We start from the raw sequence: 27089 nt of genomic DNA, 5'->3' as shown, positions 1-27089 counted from the left end.
AGCCCTAACCCTATAGCTGAAACCTCACATTACCCTCCTCCCCCTCCATCTGTCGGTTCCCTTAACCCTCCTCCCGGAAACCCCTCGAACTCAGCACAAGGGCCTCCTCTATTGTCTATTTCAGCTTCTCCACCATCTAGCTACTACGTTGCAGCCCCCCGACTCTCGAACGCTATTCCCACGGGCTCACACCAAAACCCTAGAAACCCTCCTTCAAACCCTTCTCCACGCGAGCATTGGCCGAACTCCTTTAAGGCTACTGCAAGGCCAAGCAAAAATCTCAAGTGTTTCAAATCCAAAGTCTAAGGCGTCATAATCAGGTTTGGGGAAGACATTGAGTGGGACGATTCCATGGACACAACGGACCGCGTTCTTATTGGAAGGATCTAAGGAAGAAGTTACATAGCGGCTTGTTTGAAGCTTTGGACTTCAGAGGTATGGGATTAGCACTTGGCTGATTTGCCTTTTGTTCAAACGTTTGTTAGAGGTTGGTTCGCTCTTCGGTTTACCAGAGCCGAGCACACGAATTGGGTCCTATCCTCCTTCTGGCACTTCGAACAGGACCTTGTCCTTCTACGCCACTAGAACCCTCTTTTCGACTCGAAAAAGAACAGATAGGGGTTAGGCCAATTTGGGTTCGACTTCCTGGATTGCCCCTCCAATTTTGGTCGGAGGACATATTTCAGCACATTGGTAATACCCTAGGCACTTACCTTGAGCACGATAAATCATACCTATCTATTGGAATGATGGCATATGCCAGGGTTTTGGTACATCTAGATACGATGGGGGGTCTTCAGGAACATATTATATTACAGTGGAGAACTTTCTCTCGGCATCAGATTCTTTACTATGAGGGGGTTCCATTCCGTTGCAAAAGGTGCCATAAGGTGGCACATCTTTTAAAGGATTTCCCTCTGAATGGTAAGGCGAGAGCTGGAGACAAGGATAAGGCCACTCCGCACAAGAGCTCACATGATCAAGGAAACCCCCCCTCGGTTGAAGAGGTAGTGAATCACATGGTACAAGCTGCTGCAGAGAAAGTACCATCAAAGGAAGCTAGGAAGAAGTGTGGGAAAGCACCATACGGGCCCCCCTCTCCTCCTCTGACCATAGCAAGGGTGGCTACTGAGGCTGCATTCTCCACGAGTATGTTGAAATCTTCTTCCTCCTCTGCTTTTACTACTACTTCATATTATTGCATTGCATCGAATATACTATAGGCCTCTATTCCCTGCTCTATGTCCCCCATTACCACGGCATGCCCCCTAAAACTCCCTTCCCCCACCTTCTCATGCACTCCACCTTCTTTTCCTGAGGACTGCCCAGCCATCCCCACCATCCCAGATCTTGACCCTCCATCTTTGAGATATCTGCTTCGATCCTGGACTCGATCTCAGGCACTTGATTCCTTGGCCATTGGTCTAATTTCCTGCCCCGTGCCCCCCCTCCCATAAGAAACCTCGAGGCTGACCTTCTTCCTTATCAAAATCCATCCTACAAGCCGGGGAAGAGATAGCATCAGGCAGACAACATTCCATTCATTAGGTACTTAGAGTAGTGAATACCCTTGAGCACCCCCCCCCCCCATGAAGATGCTATCCTTCAACTTTCGAGGGTTGGCTAGCCCTGGGAAAAAATTAGCCTTGCGAAGACTGCTTAACTTTGAGCTGATTGGTGTCCTCTTTCTACAAGAAACCCTAGGTCACACTAGTGTTATCACACACCTTCTTGAATCTTCGCTTCCTGGATGGACTTTCCACTCTCTATATGCAAATGGCAGCTCGGGGGGATCGGCCCTGGGGATAAATTCCCACTCCATTAGACTCTGAAACATGTGGGGAAGCACTGGGCACATCGGGTCGGACATCTACTCACCTGAACTTGAATCAGAGATCAAGATCATTAACATTTATGGAACCTGTCATAATAGGAAAGAATACTCAAACCGGCTACTAAACTCACACATTCTTCAGCAATAGAAGCTCATTCTGGGGGGAGACCTAAATGTTTCCATTGGTTTTGCGGAATCATGGGGGCACAATTCTCATAGGGACACTCTCTCAGATTTCTTTGAGAACATTCTGGAGGATCATAACCTTATCGATATCCTCTCAACCAAAATTCAACCTACTTGGAGGAACAACAGAACTGGAGAAGACAACCTTTCCAGGAGGCTTGATCGGTTCCTCATAAAAGAGTGCTTGTTGAACATGGGACATAGAATTAGGCAGTGGGTTAGTTCAAGGGGCATATCTGATCATAGACCGATATACTTGGAAATAAGTGGAGAAACGACCAAACCTAGAGCCCCCTTCAAATTTAGCTCTGCATGGCTAAGAGATGCAAACTACACCAGGTTAGTCACTGAATTTTGGAAGGCCCAGCCCCCAGAGGGCAGAGGGAACATCACATAAGGTTTCGCTCATAACATGAGAGAACTAAAGAAAATATCCAAAATATGGGTGCACAAGAAGTGAACACTAGAGGACCTTATCCTCAAGACTACTAAAGAGGAGATAGAGGTCTTCGAGAATGAACATGGAGGGATCTACTCCTCCCTAGAACACAAGGACAAGATTAAATCCCTATTGGCCAAGAGGAGTCATATACTAAAGGATCGAGAAGAAAGTTGGCGCCTAAGAAGTAGAGACATATGGCTTATGGAGGGGGACGATAATACAAAATTCTACCACAAATTTGCGAACAGGCGCAAAGCTATCAATATAATCTGACAGCTAGCAAATGAGTAGGGAGAAACAGTTAATACCTTTCCAAGATTAGACACTCTGGGTACATCTCACTTCAAGCATATTTACAAGGTCGCTCAAACTGCTACTCTAGCGGAAGTCATGCGCACAACTCAACTGTTTCCCAAGTTCGTCGACCAGGATGATGCATTGGAACTGACAAAGGAAGTCACACCGAGGGAGCTTGAAGCCATTTTAAAATGGTTCAAACATGACAAAAGTCCATGCCCAGATGGATGGAATTTGGAATTCTACTTGGCTTTGTTTTATACTCTCAAAGAGGACCTCTTAAAAGTTATAGAGGACTGTCGAACAAATGGTAATATGTACGAGGCTTTCAACTCCACCTTCATCGCCCTCATTCCGAAATCTGATAATCCCACCACCTTCGATGACTTCCGTCCCATCTCCTTGTGCAATTTCAATTACAAGATCATATCCAAGATCATAGCCAACCGCCTCCGGCCGATTCTGTCCACCCACATCTTAGCTGAACAATTCGCCTTCCTACAAGACAGACAAATCCATGAGGCTGTTGGGACCGCACAAGAAATGTTGCACTCCATCCAGTCAAAGAAATTAAAATGTATGATATTAAAAGTAGATCTCTCGAAAGACTTGACAGAGTAAACTGGATCTACATTAGAATGCTTCTAACTCATCTAGGCTTTCCCTACGAGTTTATAAAATGGATTATGTGTTGCATTACTAATGTAACATTCAGTGTCCTTGTAAATGGGGCAGCATCGCCTTTCTTTCATTTCAAGAGAGGTCTCAGGCAGGGATGCCATCTATCATTGTTACTCTTTTTAGTCATCATGGAGGGGCTCAACGGACTCATAAAAGAGGAACATCGAAGGGGAAGGATAAGGGGTATCAAGATCACAGACAGGTGCACCTTGACACACTTACTCTTTGTAGACGATGTTTTGCTCTTCCTCAATGGGAGTATTGGTGACTTGACCTCACTACAAAATAATTTCTCTATTTTCCTATTGGCCACAGGCATGACCATCAATGAAGCAAAGTCCACCATAACGTCCGCTGTGTGCTTCGCACATGAGATACAGTTTTCCCTGATCAGATTCCCTTACACACTTTTGCAACTGGAGGAGGGACTAAAATATCTAGGCTATAGATTAAAGCCTCATGGTTACAAAATTGCAAAGTGGATATGGCTTATTACCAAGATGGAAAAGTGGCTCAACATATGGTACCATAAATACTTATCACGAGCAGGCAGATTGATACTCATCAAAGCAGTGTTGGAGGCCACACTGGTGTATTGGATGTCGTGGGCATGGATACCAAGGGGTATCTTATCTAGAATACAAAATCTTTGTTGTAGATTCTTATGGAAAGGAAAGTAGCTGAGGAAAATATTTGCATGGGAAAAATGGGAATCTCTTGGTCTCCCAAAGAAATGGGCGGGGTGGGGAATCAAAAGGCTAGAAAATTTCTCCACTGCCTTGGCGGCCAAAGTAGGATGGCAGCTAATCACCTCTCACAGTTTGTAGACAAAGGTTTCCACATCTAAATATATTGCTCCACAAAGTCTCATGGATTGGCTCCGTCAACCACAGTGGAATTTTGTAGGCATATCAATCATCTGGAAGGCAGTTTTGCAATCAATGTATCTTATTCGGGATGGACTCACCTAGAGAATACATTCGGGAGCATCAGTAAGATTAGGGGTAGATCCTTAGATCGAATGTGGAAACACACACATGCTTCCTGATGAGCTAAGGACCCACCTCACAGCCATGGGAATCACTCATATCATTCATATTGAGGTCAGAGAACACTCTACTTTCACGCAACAAGCCTAGAAATTTGGGCAGGTACTTCAGATTCCACAACCATGGCAACAACAATGGAAGGAATATACAGATGCTCTTACTGAATCACACATCAGAATTCTGGAAGGAGAGGATGAGCTAATATGGGCACCATCAAAGCACAAGAGATATTCACCAAAAGAAGGCTATCTAGTATTAATGGACTCTAAAAAACCACCAATTTGTGAATCCTGGTGGATCAGTATATGGAAGTTAAAAGTGCCACCCAGGACGAGGCTCCTCATGTGGACAATTTTGAGGAACAAGATACCCACAAGAGAAAACTTAAACAAAAGATATTTCCATGGACCCTTATGGTGTTATCTATGCAAGACCAGTAGCGAAACCATTGATCATCTCTTCCTCATGTGCCTGGCTGTCAAAGATCTATGGGTTACTATTCGCTCACACCTACCCTCTCTCACACATTGGTAGGGTTCGTCAGTTCGAGAAGCATGGGGCTCTTGGTGGTCTGCTGCCTCCCTGCCAAAGGTTAGAAATATTCTTGTTCTCACTTCCTGCAACCGATACATTTTTCAGAGTTCTCCCCCCCATTGGTCTACTATCTCAGTCCGCATCCTATCAGATTACCATATCATTCCCGAGGAAGTAACAAACCCCACCCCCAGACATATTACCCCTAAAATCATAAATTACACACATCCTTGGGCTTACTTTGATGGCTCAGCACAAGATATTGGCTGTGGGGGGAGCCATACTACACCTTTCAGAATCTCATTCCTTCAAAATACAGATGGGCTTGGGGAGGGGTACAAACAATTTTTCCGAACTTATCACGGAAAATATACCATACAATATGCTTTGGAAAAACAATGCAGGAACTTACAATTATATGGGGACTCAAAAATTGTGTGCAATTGGATAAACAAAACTGCGAACTGCAATGCATATTCTCTCAGACATATTATGGATGAGATTCATTGACTCATCAATCTTTTTGACACTTTTGTTTGTCATCATATATATAGGGAACGAAACACAGCTGTCGACCTCCTATCCAAGGAAGCAGCGCATAGGCCCGTTGGGACTTGGATGATCCAGGAGCAGAGGGATGGTACCTTCCATCGGCACTACCATAGACCTTATATAAACCTTACAGATTAACTAGCTCTGAAGGAACCTGTCTATATTTTTTGTTGTTTATATAATTTTTATTTATGCATAATGTTATCAAACATATATATGACAGTTAAAATACTCTTTGCATAGACATATTTTGAATCTACAGTGACAGTTCAGTGTCTCCCTGCGTGGATTACACCATGTTTTGATTCTACATACTCAATAGGCTCTATGCCTCACATACAACATATGCTTCTGCATTTTTTTTTTACATAATGAAAATTACGACTTTTCCAAAAGGAAAAACAAAAAAAACAAAAAACAAACAATATTTACAATATTTACAACATATTAGTCAAATTAGTTACATTCAAATTGAAAAAAATTTTATAAATAGTTAACATGTTGTTATCGATATTTGCAACATATTACTTAAATTAGTTAAATATACATTCAAATTAAAATAGTTTTTTATAAATGGTGTGTACAAAATTTCTATCAATATTCCGAAAACATGTTTAGTCTTCATATTGATGTAAAACAATCTCTAACACCAGCTCTCTCTTGATTTTGGAAAATAAATGTACTTAACGCCATTTTGATGTTTACTCAACATTCTACCGAATTCGTTTCAATTCGTTTTGGAGGACCACTGTTAAAGTATTTCTCAAATGGCGTATTCTAATGAGGTCATGTTTCAGATATAATTGTTTTATTATTTATTATAGTTGTAATAGGTATTGTATTAAGTATTTAATTTTGTTTTTATATTAGGTTATTTTCAAAAAAAAAATTATGTTGTTTACTTATAATTTAACATTATAAATTTATTTTTTGTTATTTTTATTATTATTTAAATTTATTTATTTGTGAGGTGATTGGTTTAGATTTTATTATATGTTGTATCTTATTATATGTTGTTTAGTAACTTCTATTTTGTTTAGTTACTAATTTTTCATTTTTATTTTATTTCCTTTTTATTTAACTTTCGTATTTTTATTATTTCCATTTTCATGACTTATGCTTATTATTATATTAAAAACATATTTTAATAAATTTAATTATAAAAAAATTATATATTCTTTGTGATCCATAATCTGTATGATAAAAATATTTTTGGAAAAATCACATCAAAAGAATTTCATGGACACGTTTGGAACCAGCAAGTATATATTAAAAATTATCTATATTAATAAAAAATAAAACACACATATATAATAAACATATATAAATTAAAGTATATATATGTTAATATATATAATATTAATTAATCATATTTCCTAATTTTGAGTGACAACATTCAACAATACAATATTTTATTAGTTATTCTATTTTTGTATTTATTGTTTTTTAATTTAAGTGAGTTATATTTAAAATAATGTAAACTTTGTTTACATTTTGAAATATATAAAATTGAATTTACTCGTTTTAAATTATAAAAACTCAACAACTTTAAACTACCATTTCTGTGATTTCTAATTAAATTTTAAACAAAACCATCCCAAAAATAATATAAAAAGACAAAATGTCACCTTATTAGAATATATGAAATTAAATTGACATAAAAAGATACATTTATAACTTAAATGAAAATGTTCAAAAATAATAGACACCGTCCCTTAAACCTACGTTGTGTAAAATAGTCGCTCACCATTTAATTCATTAATTTCAAGAATTACTATAATATTTCAAATATTAACTTGAAATATTAAAAGTTAGTCGCTCACCATTTAATTCATTAATTTCAAGAATTACTATAATATTTCAAATATTAACTTGAAATATTAAAAGTTAGTTATTCATGTTTTCTTAAATAAATATGATATTAACCCCAAATTCAAATGAAGCAACATAATCACCTTGAATCTCAAATTTAGACATAGCTAACACTGACAATTTGATATCCATTACTTCTTCTAATACATGGTCTTTAAAAATGCATTAAAAACATAGTGATTATCCTTCATATTTCATAGTGTTGGCATTTAGGGATCAAAATTGAGACATTTTTCGCCCTTCGAAAAGGGGTCCAGTCCTTATAAGTAATTTTTTAAATTTCCTTGAAAAAAAAAATATTGTAAATTTACCAAACATTTTTAGAAGGAAAAGAAATATTTATCAATTTCAAAAATAATAATGAGTTTTTAAATAACTTTTCCATAACAAAAAAAAATAATTATTTAAAATTATTTATTAAAAATATTTAAAAATTAATTATTTGGAAATATCCAATTCTGAAAATCGGATTATTTGAAAAAATTTATGTGCAAGTTTTTGTCATTCTTAATATTTATAAAAAAAATCAGATAAATCACATTGATAATTTTATAATCAATATTTTTGGAATGGCACAATGTGGTTCATCATTTAAGACTGAGTTAGAAAGTCTGATTTAAGAATATAAATAAATAATGTAGAAATACAACAATTAAATTCCATCAAATATAAAATAAATAATTTAATAATATTTTGAATTTCAAAGAAACTCCTGAGAATTTATTTATTAAAAAAATAATTAATGAATAATAATAAAAATAAAAAATAAATATAATGAATAAATTTAAAATAAAAATAAGTAATATAACAAAAATTAAATAAAATATTAATAAATAGATAATTATTTATAAATAAATATATAACATAAAAATATTCGGTGTTAAAAGAATTTTTTTTGTTATTATAAATAATGAGAAAAAATAGATCAAAATATCAAAAATATTTTTAATTAATAAATATATGTTTATCTATCCATAATAAACATAAATATAATAAGAGTTAAAATATTATTGTTGAAAATTGAATTATTTATAAGTTGGTATGTTAAAAAGTCGTAGATTTGGATTTCGTTGATTTACATTAATTAATAAATGTATGTTTATCTATCCATAATAAACATACATAGATATTGAAGCTAAAGTGAAGGAATTCGTTGCAAAAAGCTTGATTCCAAGAGATAGTGGAGGGCTAGTCTCGAGAAAGGATGAGAGCCGCGGCGGAGGATCGCGTGCAACCCTAGTTGCTGCTGCAACTCCCAGCGAGAAGCAGCCCCTATTGCGCCTGAGCGACCCTGCTGTCGAGGTTAGATAAATAGGCATCGGAAGGAGAATACGCAGTGCCAATAGGCATCTCTGCCCCCAGATCGTAGGGCCCACATCGGTCATCTGCTGCTGATAAATTGGAACAAGTCAAACGAAAAAAGACAGCTAATAAACAACCAGCTCTGGCCTCTTCCCAACCCATAACATCCATTGAAGCCCTCCCGTCGCTAAAAGCAGACTTTGTCAGCCATAATGCCTTTGATCCATTGCTCCATTCAGCGCCCCCATCCCCTGGACCCAAATCTAGATCCAGATCTAGAACCCCTCGCTTTCCCAACCCCCCTCAATCTCCCCATTCCCCTAGAGGGTCAACTCCCCTCTCCCCTCCCCCTTCAGTAGATCGAATATTAACTAGGAAGAAATCAAAGGAAGCATTTCCAAAAGCAGAAAACCAAAAAAAAGTTGGAAGAAAGACAAATAAAGAATTAAGGGATGAAGCAGCAACAAAAGAAATGGCTCTAGGAACGCAACAACCTATGGATACTTACCTAGGGAAAAGCACAGGAAATATGGAAAAAAGCCAGCACAAGGGGAAAGGAACCATGCACCACCCAACAAGTAAATAATGATAATAGTCTCCTGGAATTGCAGAGGAATGGGGACATCTTTTAAAGAAAATACAACAAGAGACATTCTGGCAAAGGAAAACCCGGATATCCTTATGATCCAGGAGACAAAAGCAAACAACCAGGAATCTGAAAATATAAAAAAAAAAAAAAATCAGACATTATGAAGGGGAAGCAATCCAGGCTGCAAGAGCATCAGGGGGTATTTGCACAATCTAGAAAAAAGGAATATGGGAATTAATTAAAAAAAATAGACCAGCATTGGATAATAACGGATTTAAGGCAGGTCAGTACAAAAGAGAGATACAGGGTCATAAATATATATGCCCCCAATCACTATAAGGAAAAAGAATAGTGTTGGGCAACACTAAAGGAAGCATTACAAGAAACACAAGCCGGGAAAATAATTTTAGGAGGGAATTTAAATCTGGTCAGAAGTATAGAGAAAACATTTGGAGGAAAATATTAAGCGGATCCATCCAGGAACTCTTTAGAAGAAATAATGGAGTAGCACAGCCTTCTGGACATACCTCCAAATAATGGAAAATACACCTGGAACAACAAGAGGGTAGGAAAAAGTCACATAAAAGAAAGGTTGGATAGAATACTGATCCAAGAAAACATAGCGGCAGTGTACAGCTCTAGCAAATCAAAAATAATTCACACCACAACTTCTGATCATAAACTAGTTGCAATAGTACTGGGCAAAATGGAAAATCAAGGTCCTCTCCCTTTCAGGTACAACTCAACCTGGGATAGCAGCACAAAAACCAACGAATTAGTCAAATCAGCATGGGAACCAAGAAAAACAAGATCACCACAGTACATTTGGGAGACGAAATTAAAAAATGTAAGATCCAAGTTAAAGGACTGGCCAAGATTAAATGAAATTAACAAAAAAGAAAAGAAAAAAGAGCTACAACAGAAAATTGACAGCATACAGGTTGAAAAAGAATGCAAAGAAGAAAGCAAGCAAGATTATCTGAAAGATAAAAAAATCTTTTGGGAAATCTATCGAGAGAATAGGAAAGAAGAGGAAGAGGTCAGACTAAAACCAATAAGCTTATGGCTCAAGGCAGGGGACAAGAACACCTCCTTTTTCCACAATAACATGAAAATCAGAAGAGCAAGAAACCATATAGAAAAAATACAAGTGGGAAACCAAGAAGTCAAAGGGGCGGAAGAAATAAAAAAAGCAGCATACAAGCACTTCAAAAGTTTACTTTCAGCTACGGAAGAAACAGCTAATTATGAAGACATTTTGCAGCATACAAAGAAGAAAATCAAAAGAGAACAAAACAAGGATATGTGCAAGGATTTAACAGAAGAAGAGATAGTGGAGGCAATATGGAGTCTGCACCCGGACAAAGCACCCGGGCCGGACGGATTCACAATAGCCTTCTACAGAAACCACTGGCATACAATTAGAAAGGATTTTCTAAGAATGGTGAAGAATGTTTTCAAAAAAAAAAAAAGAATGGGAAGTAACACAAAATCCTCATATCTTGCTTTGGTCCCAAAGGAAGCAAACCCCTCAACCTTCAACAGGTTCCGCCCCATTTCCTTATGCAACTCTTCTTATAAGATAATAACAAAAATAGCGGCAAATAGAATCAAGAAAGTGCTGCCCCTAATCATCTCAGAAAATCAAGGAGGGTTTGTCCCAAACATACAAATCATTGACAATGTTGTAATAGTTCAAGAAATTATCCACTCCAGTATTCTAAAGCAAGAAAAAGGTATGATAATCAAACTGGATATGGCTAATGCCTTCGATAGAGTCAACGACCCTTATTTAATAGCAGTGCTCCAGAAACTGGGCTTCTCAAAAGAAATAACAAAAGCTATACAAGAATGCATCTCTACTCCTTGGATCGCCCCCCTCATTAATGGAAAACCCAGTGATTTTTTCCAAAGCACTAGAGGTCTCAGGCAAGGCTGCCCGCTGTCCCCATTCCTCTACATAATAATGGCAGAGACACTAAGCATAGCACTGGAAACTCAGAGGAAAGAAAGAACAATCACAAGGATGAGAACTGCAAAAGGAATAAAAACCATAAACCATTCCTTGTTTGTGGATGATACATTGTTTCTGGGAGGAGCATCAACAATAATAGCAAGAAGATTCAAAAAAATTCTTGATGCATTTCTACAGGTGTCAGGTGGACTTTAAAATAATACAAAATGAAGGATTTATGGTTGGAACATTCCACCAAGAACGATGCAAAGGATCTCACAAGTTATGGAAATTCCAGCACAAGGAATCTGGAACCACTTCTTTTACTTGGGATTACCAATAGCAAAAGAGAGCATGAATGCAGAAATATAGAAAAAACAAATTGAAAAAATGTAGGACAGGATTAAGAATTGGGGGATGATGTGGCTAAATATGGCTGGAAGGGTGATATTAATTAAACGCCTCCTTGTTTCACTACCAATCTACCAATATGCAATAATCATGGCACTAGCAAGCACTCACAAAAAAATGGAGTTAATTCTAATATGCTTTTTATGGTAGAGTGGGAAGCAAGAAAACAAAAAGTTCAGCTTGGTCAAGTGGGAACAAGTAGTGCAACCATATGAACATGGAGGCCTGTCCATTCGGTTACCAGGGCTTATGAACACAGCTCTGGGAATGAAAATAGCTTGGAGACTCATAACAGGTAAAGAGAGCTAGTGGAAAAAAGCCCTCATGAACAAATACATGGATGGTTCCAAGGAAAAATTGTTAAATGGAAACATTCCTATAAGACAAAGCACCCAAGTATGGAAGCTAGTTAAAAAAGTCATCCCTATAATGAGTAGCCACATATCCAAAATCCCAGGAAATGGAAAAAAAACATCAATTTGGGAAGACAAAATCATGGGAAAAGACCCATTACAGGAGTATACAGAACTAGAAGACATTAAAGAGTGGATGAAAGGAAAAGGATTTAACACTATACATTCAATCTCCGTGTGGAATCATCAGGAATGGAAAGAATGGAAAATGCCAACACTTCGTACAAACCTAGAAGGAAAATGGAACAAAATCTGGCAGCACTTAAAAGGGGCAGCACCAATCCATTATGATGAGGAAGATAATTACCTCTGGGATCCAAGTAATGGGCAATATACAATCAAAACTAGGTATAAAGTTCTCCAAGGCCAAGCCAATCAACAGGACTGGGATGCTTGGAAAATTGTATGGAAATCTGAAAGTTTGCCTAAAATAAAAATTTTCATTTGGACTCTATTAAAAGGAAAGATCCTGACTAGCAAAAATTTAAAAAAAAAGAGGATTCCAAGGGCCATCACGATGCCCATTATGTTAGCAGGCTGAAGAAAGCATTCAACACCTGTTTCAGGAGTGTAAATTCTCAAGAGAATGCTGGGAGCAGCTTATGAGCCCGCTGAAAGTGAATATAGACTATGGAAAACCATTGCCAGAGTTCCTCAGACCACTAGAGAAAGCCTATCCATATGCAACAAAGAAGAAAGTCACAATTATAAGAATATGGAGATGCATCCCAATAGTTCTATGTTGGCAAATCTGGCTGGCTTGAAATAAGTGCATTTTCAAAAATCAAAACCCAAGAATTGGGAAAACATTATCAAAAGCCTAGGGACTAACTTCTGAAATCCTCAATGAAAAAGGAACTACAACAACAGATTATAGTATACTCCAACAAGAAGAAAGAGACTGGCTCAGCAAAACCATAATAAACAACAATGGAAAAAAGGGACAGAGAAAAGAAAGCTCAGGGAAGAACTGGAAATTAAGAATGACTGAAGAAGAAATTGAAAGTTGGAAAAAACTCCAAAATAGACATTGTCTGCAATTTGATGGTGCCTCCAAAAATAATCTGGGGAAGGCAGGAGCAGGTGGAATAATCCTTGATCTGAATGGGAAAGAAATTGTTACTTATGAATGGGGATTCGGACAAATTTCAAGTAACAAGGTTGAAGCCTATAGCTTGCTGATGGGGACAAAACTGATTAGAAAAAGAGGAATACAAAATCCAATAATCTTAGGAGATTCAACCATCATAATCGAGGCAAGGATGAGAACAAAAAGCCCAAGAAATGAATTTATGAGTATAATCATCAAAAGGATCAGAATGAATTTAGAAGGCTCTGGCAATGTAACCTTCAAACATATATTGAGAATACACAACCAGCAAGAAGATTACCATGCAAATCAAGCAGTGGAAAAGAAGGAAGGAAGAGTTCAGGAGAACAAAGAAGAATACTACCACTCAGTGCCATAAGCTCAAATTAAAGATGATAAGATTAATGTTCTGGAAAATCAAGGCACAAAGCAAGAAATATAAGGAAAAAAAATAAAAAAACAAAAAACATAGCACATCAAAGGACACAGCGCAAAGGAAAATCAGAAAAGCATGGGTAGGCAGAGGAAAAATCATGGCAATCGGGAGCTTCACATGAGCAATGTCAGAGAAGACAATCTTGATCACAAGGTAAATGAGACTGCATATCTATGCTCAGAAGAAAATCGATGCATTCAGGATGATCGCACTCAAGTGGCTGCCAAGTGCATCATATGGGGTGATCGTTGTGGCTATAAGAATATTGGTAGGCTAAAAAACTTCAAGCAAACTTGCATTAGTAGAGTGGTCTTCATTGAGAGAAAACGAATTTTGCCTGGTTTAGGTCCCTCCCTCACATCTCTAGATCACTCGAGCTCTACGATCAACTCCCTGACATTTGTTTCAAGTCAATCAGTCCAGCCTCCCCTTAGTGCAATCATTCTCTGTCCTACTTCATCCCCTCTTTATCCCCACACTTGCTATACAGCGTTCTGCACTCTGTCAATCCTCAAGCCGCCTTACAGTATCCCCTACAACATGCTCTACCCTTCAATCTCTCCAAGCCAGCAAGCTCTTCTTAGCTCTAGCCCTCTGTTCACTACCAATCTTCAAACCACCACTCAGCATCTACAGCAGCTCGCCAAATTCTCTGTCGATTATCACCAGCCCCTTCAAATCCGCGTTGTCCCTCACAGTTGCATAAGTTTGGTAGGAACATCTCTACACAAAAATCAAGACAACAATCAACAAAGAAGTGCATTGTAGGATCAAAGAGGTGCAGATAGTAACAACAAAGTAAGAGAAGAAAAAAATCAAATGGAGTTCAATCCCATTGAAAAGGCAACTAGGAACGACTCATGCCCAGCATGCAAAGGGAACAAGGTAATGATACATCAGTTGCAACAATCTCTCAAAGATCTAAGAAGTGAGATGAGGATGGAATTTATCTTTTATAAGAAAAATATGTCAGTGCATAACGAAGAGATAATGGCACTGAAAACTAAGTGCAAGCATCTGGAAGAAGCAGTGGACTACTACAAAAACAAAACTACGAGCAGCGAAGGAGAGAATTTAGCCAATAACAACACCAGTCAAGCAGCCTTGGAATATTCAGTAAATAAGGCATAAATTCCAGTGAATTTATGTTATGTAAATATGTTTTCTTAGAAGGTCAATTTGTCAAGCAATATTCTAGAATAGTTAGAAGAAAATATGAAGTTTTGAAGCCAAGCATAGGAGATGGGACTGTGTTCTCATCTCACTGCTTAGGTTATTATCTCAATATAGTGTAATGTAATAGAAGCTTGCTCCATGTCCTTTTTTGGTAATATAACAACTCCCCGATCTTGTTAAAAAAATAAAAATAAAATAAACATACATATAATAAGAGTTAAAATATTAATGTTGAAAATTGAATTATTTATAAGTTGGTATGTTAAAAAGGGGTAGATTTGGATTTCGTTGATTTACATTAATTAAATGTAATTTATTTATTTTGATTTTTAATAATGATTAATAAACAATTTTATATAAAAATTATTTAAATAATCTACTTAAATGTTAATATATTGAGAATGTATTATATTTGTTGAAGGTTTTTTATTTCAATTTAACATAGATGAGGATTTGTTGGTCTTTTTTAATTTTTTTAATTAAGTCTCTAGATAGATTATCAAGGGAATGTTTATCAATGGATGTAGTCTATTATAGAGTTTGTTAGGTTGCATTGACTTTTAATAAATTAAAAAAATAGATTCATGCTCAGCCCACCAATTTCCTAGGGATTTGAGATTATTCTAATTATAATATGTCCGTGCATGATAAGTTCCTCATTATTATTTATAACATTCATTTATTTAGCAAAATAGTCCATTACTTTAAATACATTTAAAAATTCATTCGTGCCACGTGGCTCCTGCTGGGAACGGGATCCCCCATGGACAGTTTTGGGGTTAAAAGCCCATGTTTTGGGTCAATTTTGTAATAAAGTTGTAAAGTCTCCGCATTTTCTGGTCATGGAGCGCGAAGGTGTCATGAGACATAAAGGGTTGTCCGCCCTTATTTTGTAAAGTGTAAAGTCGGCTGTAAAGATTCGCTAAGTAAGTAAGCTCTAGGAGGTCTTAAGTCTTGGAGAAGATAGCAAAGAATGAAGTGAAGAGTCTTGGTAGATAAGTATAAAGTTTTTTAGGGTCTTAGTATAGGTAGAGGCTCTGCAACTGAGTGCGTAGAGGCCTAGGGTGGAAGTCTGCAGTTGAGCACACAGACCCCTGTAGTTGTGTGCGTAGGGCAGATAGAGTATGTATTAACTTGAAGATATCAATAAAGAGAAGTATTCTACAAATTTTGTGTATTTATCTCCTGTTAATGCTTCTGGTTATATTGCATTTTTGGGTTTAATTTACAATGTTTATGTGATGCGCGAATATATGTGATTATATTGGTTAATTAAACGGAAGTAAGAATGTTAGTTTACACAACGCTAATTGTGATTGTTTAGTAAGATAAGTAAAACACTTAAGATAACTTGGGAACCTATATAATACACTGTCATAACAATGCGAAAGTATCTGGATCGCGCGTTAGAGCTGCGCGAAGGTCAATCATACACCTTTGCGGAGGTACTGAATGGTGGAATAAAGGGCTAGATTGATAGAGCCCTAAAAATTAGTGACCTGCGGGAGAGTAGGAACAAAGGGTATAAACTGACATCACGACCATCTCAGGGTGCAGAAACTTGGTTCTAGAACCCCCCCATACTGATTTGGGTGAGACTTCGGTCCACACTCCACGGGTTGATGCAGAAAGGGCCAGTAGTGTAGGGATTGGTTTGGCTAACTAATGCTGAACCTTGGTCAGGCCCCACACAACCAACAAATGGTTCCATTGCTGTGACCGCAGCTAAGAAAGAGATCGAAGATTGGTTGGACACGAAGATCCACGAATTCACGGTGCGGGACAGTGGCTGGACAGGTTGCTGTATATAGAAATCCATGATATATTTTTTTGTTCCTTTCAAGTTGAGTTATATGAGCGCATCGTGAAGCTAGCGGATAGCCAAGGAAGGTGGAGATTTAATGATCCTATTGTCTAGACCCAAGAGTTAGTACAGAGACTAGAAGCCTCTGAGGATAAGATCATCTACACTGTCAATCATTGGCTCGATCACATCATAGGAGGATTTGTGACTGAATTCGCGGTTGATACCTCGGTTAGGTACAGTGAGGTAGAGTGACACTTTCTCAAAGGTCCGCGAGGTAAGTACTTGAACTCTTTGAATACCTGGATTAAGATGTTATTGTGCAAAAGACGGGTTATGAAATTACCTTGATGTTCAAAGCTACACGAAGTGGAAAGGCTTACAGAAATGAAGGAAGAAAGGGTCCTGAATATAGCCCATTGATCTCACCGTCGTTGGGTGATGAAGAGGGAGTAGCGCAGGATTCTCCGTAAAGTGAAATTTAGATAATAAGACAGGGATTCCCACAACTACCACCTCCACCCACACCACCTCCAACTTCACCACCATCACCTGTGACTTCACTCATGCCACCGTCACCTCCACCGCAGTTCAACATAGAAAATTTGGTGAAGCTGATTATGTTTAAAGGTTTGGGAAATGAGGACCCAAACTAGTTTTGGTTCGTTGTGAAAGCTGTATGGGAAGTTCAGGGCGCCACAAATGATCATATCAAGAAGGCAATATTGGTTAGTGCTTTGCAAGATTGTGCGTTGACTTGGTACATCAAGTACTCTAATGATAAGCCAAATGCTAGAGTGGCATACATCCAGACCGCACTGAATAAAGAGTTCAGTAGGCATAAATACGAGGCACAGTTGATTGTGGGGTTCAAGGAATTCGCGATGAAACCAGGCGAGACACCTTGGGAATTGGATCAGAGGTTGAAGTGTAAAATATGTGAAGCTAATATGAACTTAACAGATGGACAACACCACGAGTGGTTCATGGCTTCACTCCTGCCACACATAAGGGTTGCACTATCAAAATAGAAGATTACGACTCAGGCAGAGGCCTTGGATATTGCAATGAGACTGGATTAAACACTGGTGCAAGATCTGAATCTAGGGGTTCAACAGATCCATGCACTGTTGCAAAATCTTTGCCTTGAAATGCAAAGTTTGAAGCAAGACATAACCGTTCGACCGAAGGTGCGCGAAGAAATATGGTGCCTGAAATGTAAAGGTCAGGGGCATGACAAAGACCACTACCTGGTCTTTGCCAACTATATTGTAGGAGGAGGGCCGATGCCTTTGAGGTCGGAAGCCCAAGCAGGACCAAGTGCGGGGCCTCCATTGTGGTGTGCTATATGTTAGGTAGCAGGGAAACATACGACGAATAATTGTCATTTGCAGAAGAAGTTTGTACAAACATCGCAACAACCGTTATGCAACCTCTACTGGTCGGTACGACATTATGAGCTCAACTGTAGAAGTTATGAATTGATAATGGACAAAACACCCACCTATAGGGTTCAGGCAGAAATGCAACCCCTTGACCAGATGTAGGGATGGCACGAACAGGCTTTCAGGGGCGCGGATGAGGCCGAGGTGGAGGAGGACCTGGCAGAGGTCAGGGATAGCTAATTTGCTACAATTGCAGAGGACCAGGACACTATGCCTGTGAATGCACTAACCCAATGTGTCCGTCTTGCAATATTGTACTCAGTTTGATCATGAAACAGAGGATTGTCCTATGATGATAGAGATGATATGCGACAAAGGCGTGCTACCACCTTAGCCAACTCAGAACCTGTAGATGATGAGGTCTAAGCATCGCGAAGAGGATCTGAATGTGAATATAGTGCTCCGAAGTGGAATTGTAATGGGTGATGATAAGGAGAAATAACCCAAAGATAGTGCATGGGTTTGCAAAGCTCTAGCAAAGGAAGCTCAATTTGATTTGGAGCGCGCACACGAAACGTTCATGGAAGCAAAGAGGAGCTTTGTTAAGGCCTCTACCTCAGGGAGAAGGGATAAGCCTGATTAGTAAATGGACCCTTCTATGCTTATGACCTTTCTAGAAACTTGCATGAAGCTGTTGCACGATAGAAGGGATATGAAGGGGTTACATGAACTTATAAATAGATGCAGTAGAAACACTCCATGTGAACTGTGTGTGGTACAAAAGATTGGTAAGCATAACGTAAGGATAGGACAAGAGATGAGACTAACCACACAGATAAGAGAATATGAAATGGATCAGGTTATTTTAGATCTCGGGTCAAACACGAATGTGTTACCAACGAAGACTTGGGAGCGGATGGGAAGACCCGTGCTACAGTGGTATCCGATTCAGTTAAGGATGTAAAATCAACAGAAGATCATCCCCATGGGGCGACTGCAAGGAGTGACTGTAGATATTGAAGGCGAGAGCGCGTTGGCTGAATTTGAAGTGATAGAAATTGTGGATGATAACAACCCCTACCTTGTGCTCCTTGGCATTGATTGGGCTACTGACATGAATGTGGTAATCAACCTAAAGAAGTAAAAGATGATATTTGAGAAGAAATAGCATTGTGTAATAGTACCCCTAGATCCTGCTGAAGGATCACGCTATACTGAACTAGTTCGTGATTATGAGAGCGATGATGATTTGGACTACATATATAAGATAACAGCGCGAGATCAAGATTGGGTGAATCCGACAGTGGATGGATGAATTACATGGGATTGCGAGAGTTCCTACACCTTAGACTCTGATGAAGAATTAGAGCGCTGGAAGAGTCGCGTACATGAATTAACCAGGCTAAACTGTAACATGATGACCCAGTTGCTACGTTGTGTATCATCAGAGATAAGAGATCTGCCCACTTATGATGGCTTGAATGATGTATATGTATTTTTGGATGCATTTGAGAGGGAAGTACCAGAGAAGCAGCGCTTCCAGGCTTTGGACTGGGCACTGCGCGCTACGCCCACAAGATGCTGGGGTATGCACAAGGGCAGCTTTGATGATTGGCGTGAGTGTAGGAGGATGATGACAACACACTTTGGGAAGCCGAAGGTACAAATGACAAATAAATATGACGCGAAGGATGACCCGTGTGCACACTTGGCCAAATGGACTAAGGCTTATGGAGTGAAGCCCCAACCTGAATGGGTGCACTTGTTCTATCATACCTTGGATGTAATCTAATGAACTGGTACTTGGAAACAGAGCTCCGCCATGGAATAGGTGAATGGGATATTCTGCGTGAAGGATTCATAATGATGTTCAACTTCAAAGACGGGTTTGACTGTATTGATGAAGCGTTACAAGAAGTTAAAGCAACAATATTTAGGATATCACAGAATCCTTTGGACCTGATTCAACCCGATTGGACTACTCAATTGAGCCACGTGCTGGAATGATATAATGTAACTGCTAAAGAAGAATACGAGGATCCACCAAAAATTAATATCCCTGAAATAGAGGGTCACCGCAAGGTCGAAGGACTGCAGATTGAGAATCTTGATATAACCACTCCACTGAAAACGAAACAGGTGAATATTTTTACAGAGGCAGAGCCCAAATTCGCAAAGATTGGAGATTACTAGGATGACAACGGTAGATAAGGTCATTGAATTTATTCGCGAATACCAAGATTTGTTCCCTACCAAGTTTATGGAGCTAAAGGGGATAATAGGAGACCGAGGTGTTATGGAGATCACATTAAAGCCCGACGCCATGCTAGTTAAGCAAAGACCTTATCATCTCAATCCAAAGTATAAGAAGAAGGTCCACTTAGAGCTAGACAAGATGCTCGTGGCAGGCATTATTGAGCCCATTGAAGAATCTGATTGGGTGAGCCCAATGGTGGTACAAGAAAAGAAGCAGAAGGATGAAATTAGGAAATGCATAGATATTAGGAAGTTGAATGACGCTTGTGTACATGATCCTTTCCCAACTCCGTTCACTGATGAGGTACTGGATAATGTAGGTGGCTAGGAAGCGTATTCCTTCATTGGTGCATTCTCTGGGTACCATCATATCAAAATCGCGTCGGAGGATAGAAGCAAGATGAACTTTGCGATTGAATGGGGATGTTTTCAGTACACTGTCATGCCTTTCGGATTGAAGAATGCGCTTGTGCTTTTTTCGCTCGTAGTCATTGCTGCATTCAAACAATTCATTCATAAGTTTCTGGAGGTGTACTTTGATGACTGGACTATGTTTGGGCTAGTGAAATGCCATGTGACAAGTTTGCGCCTAATGCTAGATACTTGTCGAAGGTAACAGATTGCGCTCAATCTAAATAAATCCCTGTTTTATGTTCCTTTTGGGACTCTACTGGGTCATGTGGTTTTTCAGCAGGGACTGATGGTAGATCCCGCGAAGATCGCAATGATACTTAACTTAGAGGTGTCATGTTGTGTGAAACAGCTGTGCACAACCTTAGAACATATTGGGTATTACAGGAATTTTATCAAGGGCTATGCCCATATCACCGTGCCTATGGAGATGTTGTTGAAAAAGGATGTCACGTTCTGTTGGAACGAGGACTGTAAGAAAAGTTTGGATGTATTAAAATAAAAAATAGTTACCACGCCGATTTTAGTCTTCCCGGATTGGAAGAAGGAGTTTCACGTACATGTAGATGCATCATGTATAGCACTGGGAGTAGTACTAACACAGGCTGGCAGAGGAGAATTGGACCATCCTATAGCATTTGCAAGCAAGAGGTTATCCAAGGCTAAGAAGAACTATTCCATCACTGAGCACGAAGGGTTAGCCATGGTATACACGTTCCAGAAGTTTAAACACTATTTGCTGGGTGGACATTTTAAGATGTATACAGATCATTCCGCGTTGAAATACCTGGTCAATAAGCCTGTGTTGGGGGGGAGAATCTGTAGGTGGTTGTTATTGTTCCAGGAGTATGATTTTGAGGTTATTGTGAAACCTAAATGACTAAACGCGGGACCAAACCATTTTTCGTGCATCGCAATAGGGGAAGAACCCACTAATTTGGAGGAAGGATTGCCTGACGTGCAACTATTTGCAGTGCCTATCGCGGATGGTCACTTTGAAGATATCATACACTTCCTAATGATAGGAACTGCCCTGGAAGGCTACATTGTCGAGCAAACAAAGGAGTTAGTGGTACGCGTGGTAGACTTTTCTGTCATTGTCGGAAATCTGTACAAAATGGGGTTTGATGAAGTATTGCGACAATATGTACCAGAGTTTGAAAGGAGCAGTATCCTCATGGACACTCATGAAGGTACCATGGGAGGCCATTATGTAGGAAGGGCAACTGTGCAGAAGATTCTACGCGCAGGGTTGTGGTGGCGGACTCTCCATCAAGATTCAAAAGCTTACTGCAAGGCATGTGATGCATGTCAAAGGATTGGTAGGCCATCACAGAGAGAGAGCTGCCTCTGAATCCACAGATTACATTACAACCGTTTTAGAAATGGGCGATAGATTTTGAGGGACCCATTCAGCCCCAATGAAAGAAGACAGGAGCGCAGTACATTATCACCGCGATGGAGTATTTGACTTGATGGGTGGAGGCATAACTTGTGAAGGATTGTATAGGCATGACCATTGCGAAGTTCCTCTTTGAGTATGTACTGACGCGATTTGGGTGTCCAAAGATTCTAATGAGTGATCATGGTCCGCACTTTCTAAATGAGACGATCAACGCGCTGACGGAGGAATTTCAGATATATCACAAGAAGAGCACGCCTTATCACCCACATGCTAACGAGACGGTGGAAGCATTCAATAAGGTGCTAGAGAATGTGCTGACCAATGTTTGCAATGCTCAGCGAAGTGATTGAGACCTACGCATACCCGCAATTCTATGGGCCTATCGAACGACATGCAAAAAGTTGACTGGACAAACACCCTTTAGGCTTGTATATGGTGTTGAAGCAGTGATGCGGATGGAATACATTGTGCCTAGTTTGCACATAGCGGCACTCATAGGTATGATGGATCATGGAGCCTTGGAGAAGAGTCTCGCAAAATTGGCTGAGCTTCAAGAAGAGAGATTTCTAGCTGGATTTCACTGACAAGTCTAAAAGAAGTGCGAAAAAGCATGGCATGATTGGCACATTAAATTGCACACCTTTAAGGTAAATGATATAGTTTTTTTATATGACAGTAAGTTTTAAAATTTTCCAGGGAAATTCAAAATCCACTGGTTAGGGCCCTATGTCATTAAGGAGATTACCTACAGTGGAGCAATTCTGTTGGTTAAATTAAATGGGGATCCCTTCCCAAGAAAGGTGAATGGTAGCTGATTGAATCCATACATCGGTGATTCGGCCAGGTGACTATATGAGGGTGGCATAGGCTTAGTGCTCCAGGAAGCTGAAAGGAGACGTGAGACTATAAACTAAACTGCCTGAGTTAGGGGACTACACGATTGGAGGATTGTGCAGAGCAAGGAAGTGTCACAGGGTTCGTGAGAGTGCAAAGGGAGTTGCGCTACCTAGGGAGAAATCATGCAAGTTAGCTAGAAAGTGATTGCTAAAGTCACTATTCATGATTTGATGCTAGAAATGTAGCCAAATGGAGCAGGCAGCCGACATTTAAGATGAACTTTATGGGTAAGATCCTTGGAAATCTATCGCCAATCCAACATTAATGAACCGAATGTGGGGGGAGCGGTCGGATTTGAATTCAAAATGCCCTATAAATTACAGGGGGTTGCCCAGTGAAAAACACTTGGCATTTTGAGAACTCAGTTGTTGAGCTCTGAGGCGCATATGAACCGAGAATTCTTTGAAGCTCTGATAGCGAGTTTGACGTTTGACAAATTACTAGAGGTGACACAAAAACTGTTGAATAGCGTCATGTTGACAACTGCAGAAGCTATAGACACGGAAGCAGTGGCAGTCAAGGGAGCTATGTCGGAGGTTGTTGGGGAGGCAGAGGGAGTTGCCTTGGAGGTTGTAGAGGTATTAGCTGAAGTCCCCAAATCACCACAGACACCTAGACCGAAGTCGACCCCAACCAAGGAGAGTGCAAAGGACAAAAAGGGAAATCAGGTTGCAATACTGGTGCGTGCGTCGCTGAGAAGAAACCCACGGAAGAATAAGCCCACCACACAGGAAAAGGGAAAAACCATCAATCTAGAGCTAGAGGAGGAAGAAATTAAAGACATCCCGATGAATGATGAGGACTTGGGGGTAGAAGTGGAGGAATTTGAAGTCCAGGGTGCTGACCCTATCACTAAGTTGCCCGATTACATCCCTTCGCGCAAGGGCAAGACCAAGGTGCCAAAGGACATTAACGAGAACAAGGTCCCCTTGCAAACCCCTTTGTTTCCAGATGAGATTGTCTTTGAAGGTCCACTCTTGGGGTGAGTTCCTCTGTTAAAACTAGAATATTGGGACTTAGCTGATAATGAAAAGTTCCCATACTTAGTGACAGCACAGCTAATGATCCGCATTATTGACACAACCATCAGGATGACCGCATTGGAACTACGGAAGTGGCTCAAAGGAGTAGACAAGGTAGGTTTTCTCAACCTGCTATGGGTGCTGCACTACAACCATGCCCCCATTACGATATTGGTCATCAAGCAACTACTATGCTTGGTGCAGGATGGGTGTCTGTGGTTGGAGGAGCTAATACCCGTCACTGACAGATTGATCCATAGGATCACGCGGCTACCATACACAGGAGAAAATCCGGCCGTGATGTTTGGTGGAAAAGGTGGCGAGCAGGCTCTCGTGGAGCCCATGAAGGAGAAATTCAAGCTCGTAAAGAAGCCGCAAGGTTATGCCATCTCAAGTATCAGTGACCCTGCAGTCAAGGTGGCTACACAGATTTTGGCAGGAAAGGTTTTGAGGAAGTGTCGTGCAGATGAAGTGTCAGCACTAGTCGTTGCTCTTGTAGCCCAATGCGCCGAAGGAGTCCAATTCAGTTCAGCGCACTCTCTCCGTGGTGAGTTCCTTGTGAACTACCACGAGGCACAGGGGCTCAGAAATACCTCCCACTATGCGTGGCTCTTTCTCTCTATTGTGTTGGTAGTATGGGAGCTATCAGAAGATAGTCAATTCCCCTTTGTCGCATCGGACCTACTAGAAGGAGCGAAGTATGCTTCGCTGTGGGAGACTAAAGATGCTCGGCACATCAAATATAGCAAGACCTTCTGGATCTGGATGGAGATGAACATCTGCATGGCCATCAATCGCAAACTGCGGTTGCTGCCTACTGTGTTTGCCAACCTGCAGGGGTACGCAAAGTTTAAGGAAGACTTTCACCATGTGTTGATCAGGGTGTGGAAGGACCCTGCACAGACATGGTATGAATTGCCTTACTTGGCAACGGACGACGCAATTCATGCAGTTCTTGATCGTTGGCCGGCAGAGTGGCATACTACATCTGACCTTGTGGTGGGGGAGAGCAAGTCCAACGTAAAATGCAAAAATGAGGAGGCCAAGCTCAAGATGGTGTAGCTGGCCAAGAAGAGGAAGAAGGAGGTTGTTGACAAGGCCCAGGAGGAGCGCGATGCCACCCAGCAGACAGAAAAGCAGATAGGCAGGATAGAGCATGGCTCTAACAAAGGCGCGAGGTCGCCTTCGCCCGAGATAGAGGAATAAACGTACGAGAAAAAAAAGCAGCATAGTGCAACCCTGTAGGAGACGTTGGCCTACATCAAGCGTCGAAGGGAACAAGAGAAATAAGGGTGGAGGAAGAAATCTAAGGACACTAAGCCATCACTGGACCCAATCACCCTCACAGAGGGCGATTTGCATGACATTGGAGACACGGTGCGGGATGTCACCACGGAGGCCCTACAATAGTTTGAGCAGTAGCAACAACTACTACTGGGGGCCATCCAAACAGGTCTGCAGGAGCTGCAGGCCCACACATTACAGGCTGGCACAATGTCTACTAGCCTTGCTATCGACACTTCAGAAGCTGCCGAGATGCTGAGTGCGAAGTTCTACAGTGTGATAGTGCTGCAAAATGGGGCACTGACCACAAAGAATGAAGCTGATAGGCCTACTGTCAGTTCCCTCAAGGGAGTTGGGTTGAACTTGGCAGCTCTCCCCGATGAGGCGCTCCACCTATTGCAGGATGGAGTGATCGCGGAGTTAAGGGCCTGCGAACACTGCACTTTATAAGTGATCAATAAGAAGAGGATTAATAATGAACAGATGGCCCTATAGCGAGACTTTGCCATCGCTTCCATGACCAAGGTAACTGACTACAACAAGCATATAGTTTAGGTCGTGGAGGAGGCATGCTGAATGGTCCCGGAGTTGGCCATTTCTGAGGAAAAGCTGGTCAAGGTGCGCATTCACAAGCTTGCTATAAGGGTGCGCGACGCTTGCACAGAGATGGCTAGGGTTCAGCTGGAGTTGACCCTACAGATTATAGATCTACAGTTGAAGGCCCATCCTTCAACTCCGCCAAAAGTCAAGGAGCAGTGCGCAACCGCTGTCACAGAGGTGATAGTGGTGGTAGATAGTGCAGTAGTAGACTACACACAACTTTTTGAATAGTCGTTCGAGGTCTTGACGAGCCTGCAGGAGGAACCTAATGTATAATAGTTGGAGACAGAAGTGCGAGAACTGTAGTAGCACCATGACAAAGTAAAAGGTACAGCCCGAACCATCGCTTTCACGCAGCGTTTGGAAATGTTGTAGGAGGCCAAGCAGTTGAAAGAACAGGTAGATGCGGCACAGCACAAGGAGGCAGTGCTAAAGGCGCGCTTGAAGCCCTGGTTGGATGAGGCTTATTCAATCACAGCCTCTATTGAAGGCAAGTTTACTAACCTGCAAGCAACTCAGCAAAATCTTTAGGCTGACAGTTTAGGAGCAGTGATCGAGCAGATGGTTGAAGAAGCTAAGCATGCGGTCACACAGTGCACTACCGAAGTTGGGGTCATATAGGTTGAGCTGGGAGGTCTTCACACCAACAGAGTGACTCGAGGGCGAGTCATCATGTTTGTGTTGGGGGGCTGTTGGGAATGGGATCCCCCAAGGATAGTTTTGGGGCTAAAAGCCAATGTTTTGAGTCAATTTTGTAATAAAGTTGTAAGGTCTCAGCATTTTGTGGTCGCGGAGTGCGAAAGTGTCATGAGTCATAAGGGTTGTCCGCACTTATTTTGTAAAGTGTAAAGTTGGATTGTATAAAAAGGAGACAAGTAAGTAAGCTCTAGGAAGTCTTAAGTCTTAGAGAAGATAGTGAAGAATGAAGTGAAGAGTCTTGGTAGAGAAGTCTAACCTTTTAAGGGTCTTATCATAGGTAGAAGCTATGCAACTGAGTGCGCAAAGGCCTAGGGTGGAAGTCCACAAACGAGTGCACAGACCCCTGCAGCTGTGTGCGCAAGGCGGATAGAGTCTGTATTAACTTGAAGATATCAATAAAGACAACTATTCTGCAAATTCTATGTATTTATCTCTTGTTAATGCCTCTGGTTATATTGCATTTTGGGTTTAATTTACAATGTTTATGTGATGCGCGAATATATGGATC

The 27089-nt window shown here is 40.4% G+C and overlaps 1 protein-coding gene across 1 annotated transcript; it reads left to right on the top strand.

The window, feature by feature from the left end:
- Positions 1-3568: 3568 nt before the first annotated feature.
- LOC149153914 (uncharacterized) lies at positions 3569-8758 on the top strand. Its single transcript, XM_089443977.1, has 2 exons — positions 3569-4064; positions 8574-8758. The coding sequence occupies exons 1-2, from the start codon at positions 3569-3571 to the stop codon at positions 8756-8758; spliced, it is 681 nt and encodes a 226-aa protein (XP_089300103.1).
- The last annotated feature ends 18331 nt before the right edge of the window (positions 8759-27089 follow it).

Source organism: Pinus tabuliformis, chromosome 9 (genome assembly GCF_031772625.1).
Source record: "Pinus tabuliformis cultivar Carrire ecotype Pingquan chromosome 9, CPIR1, whole genome shotgun sequence".
NCBI classification, from domain to species: Eukaryota; Viridiplantae; Streptophyta; class Pinopsida; order Pinales; family Pinaceae; genus Pinus; species Pinus tabuliformis.
This window is presented reverse-complemented; position numbering and strand designations above follow the sequence as displayed.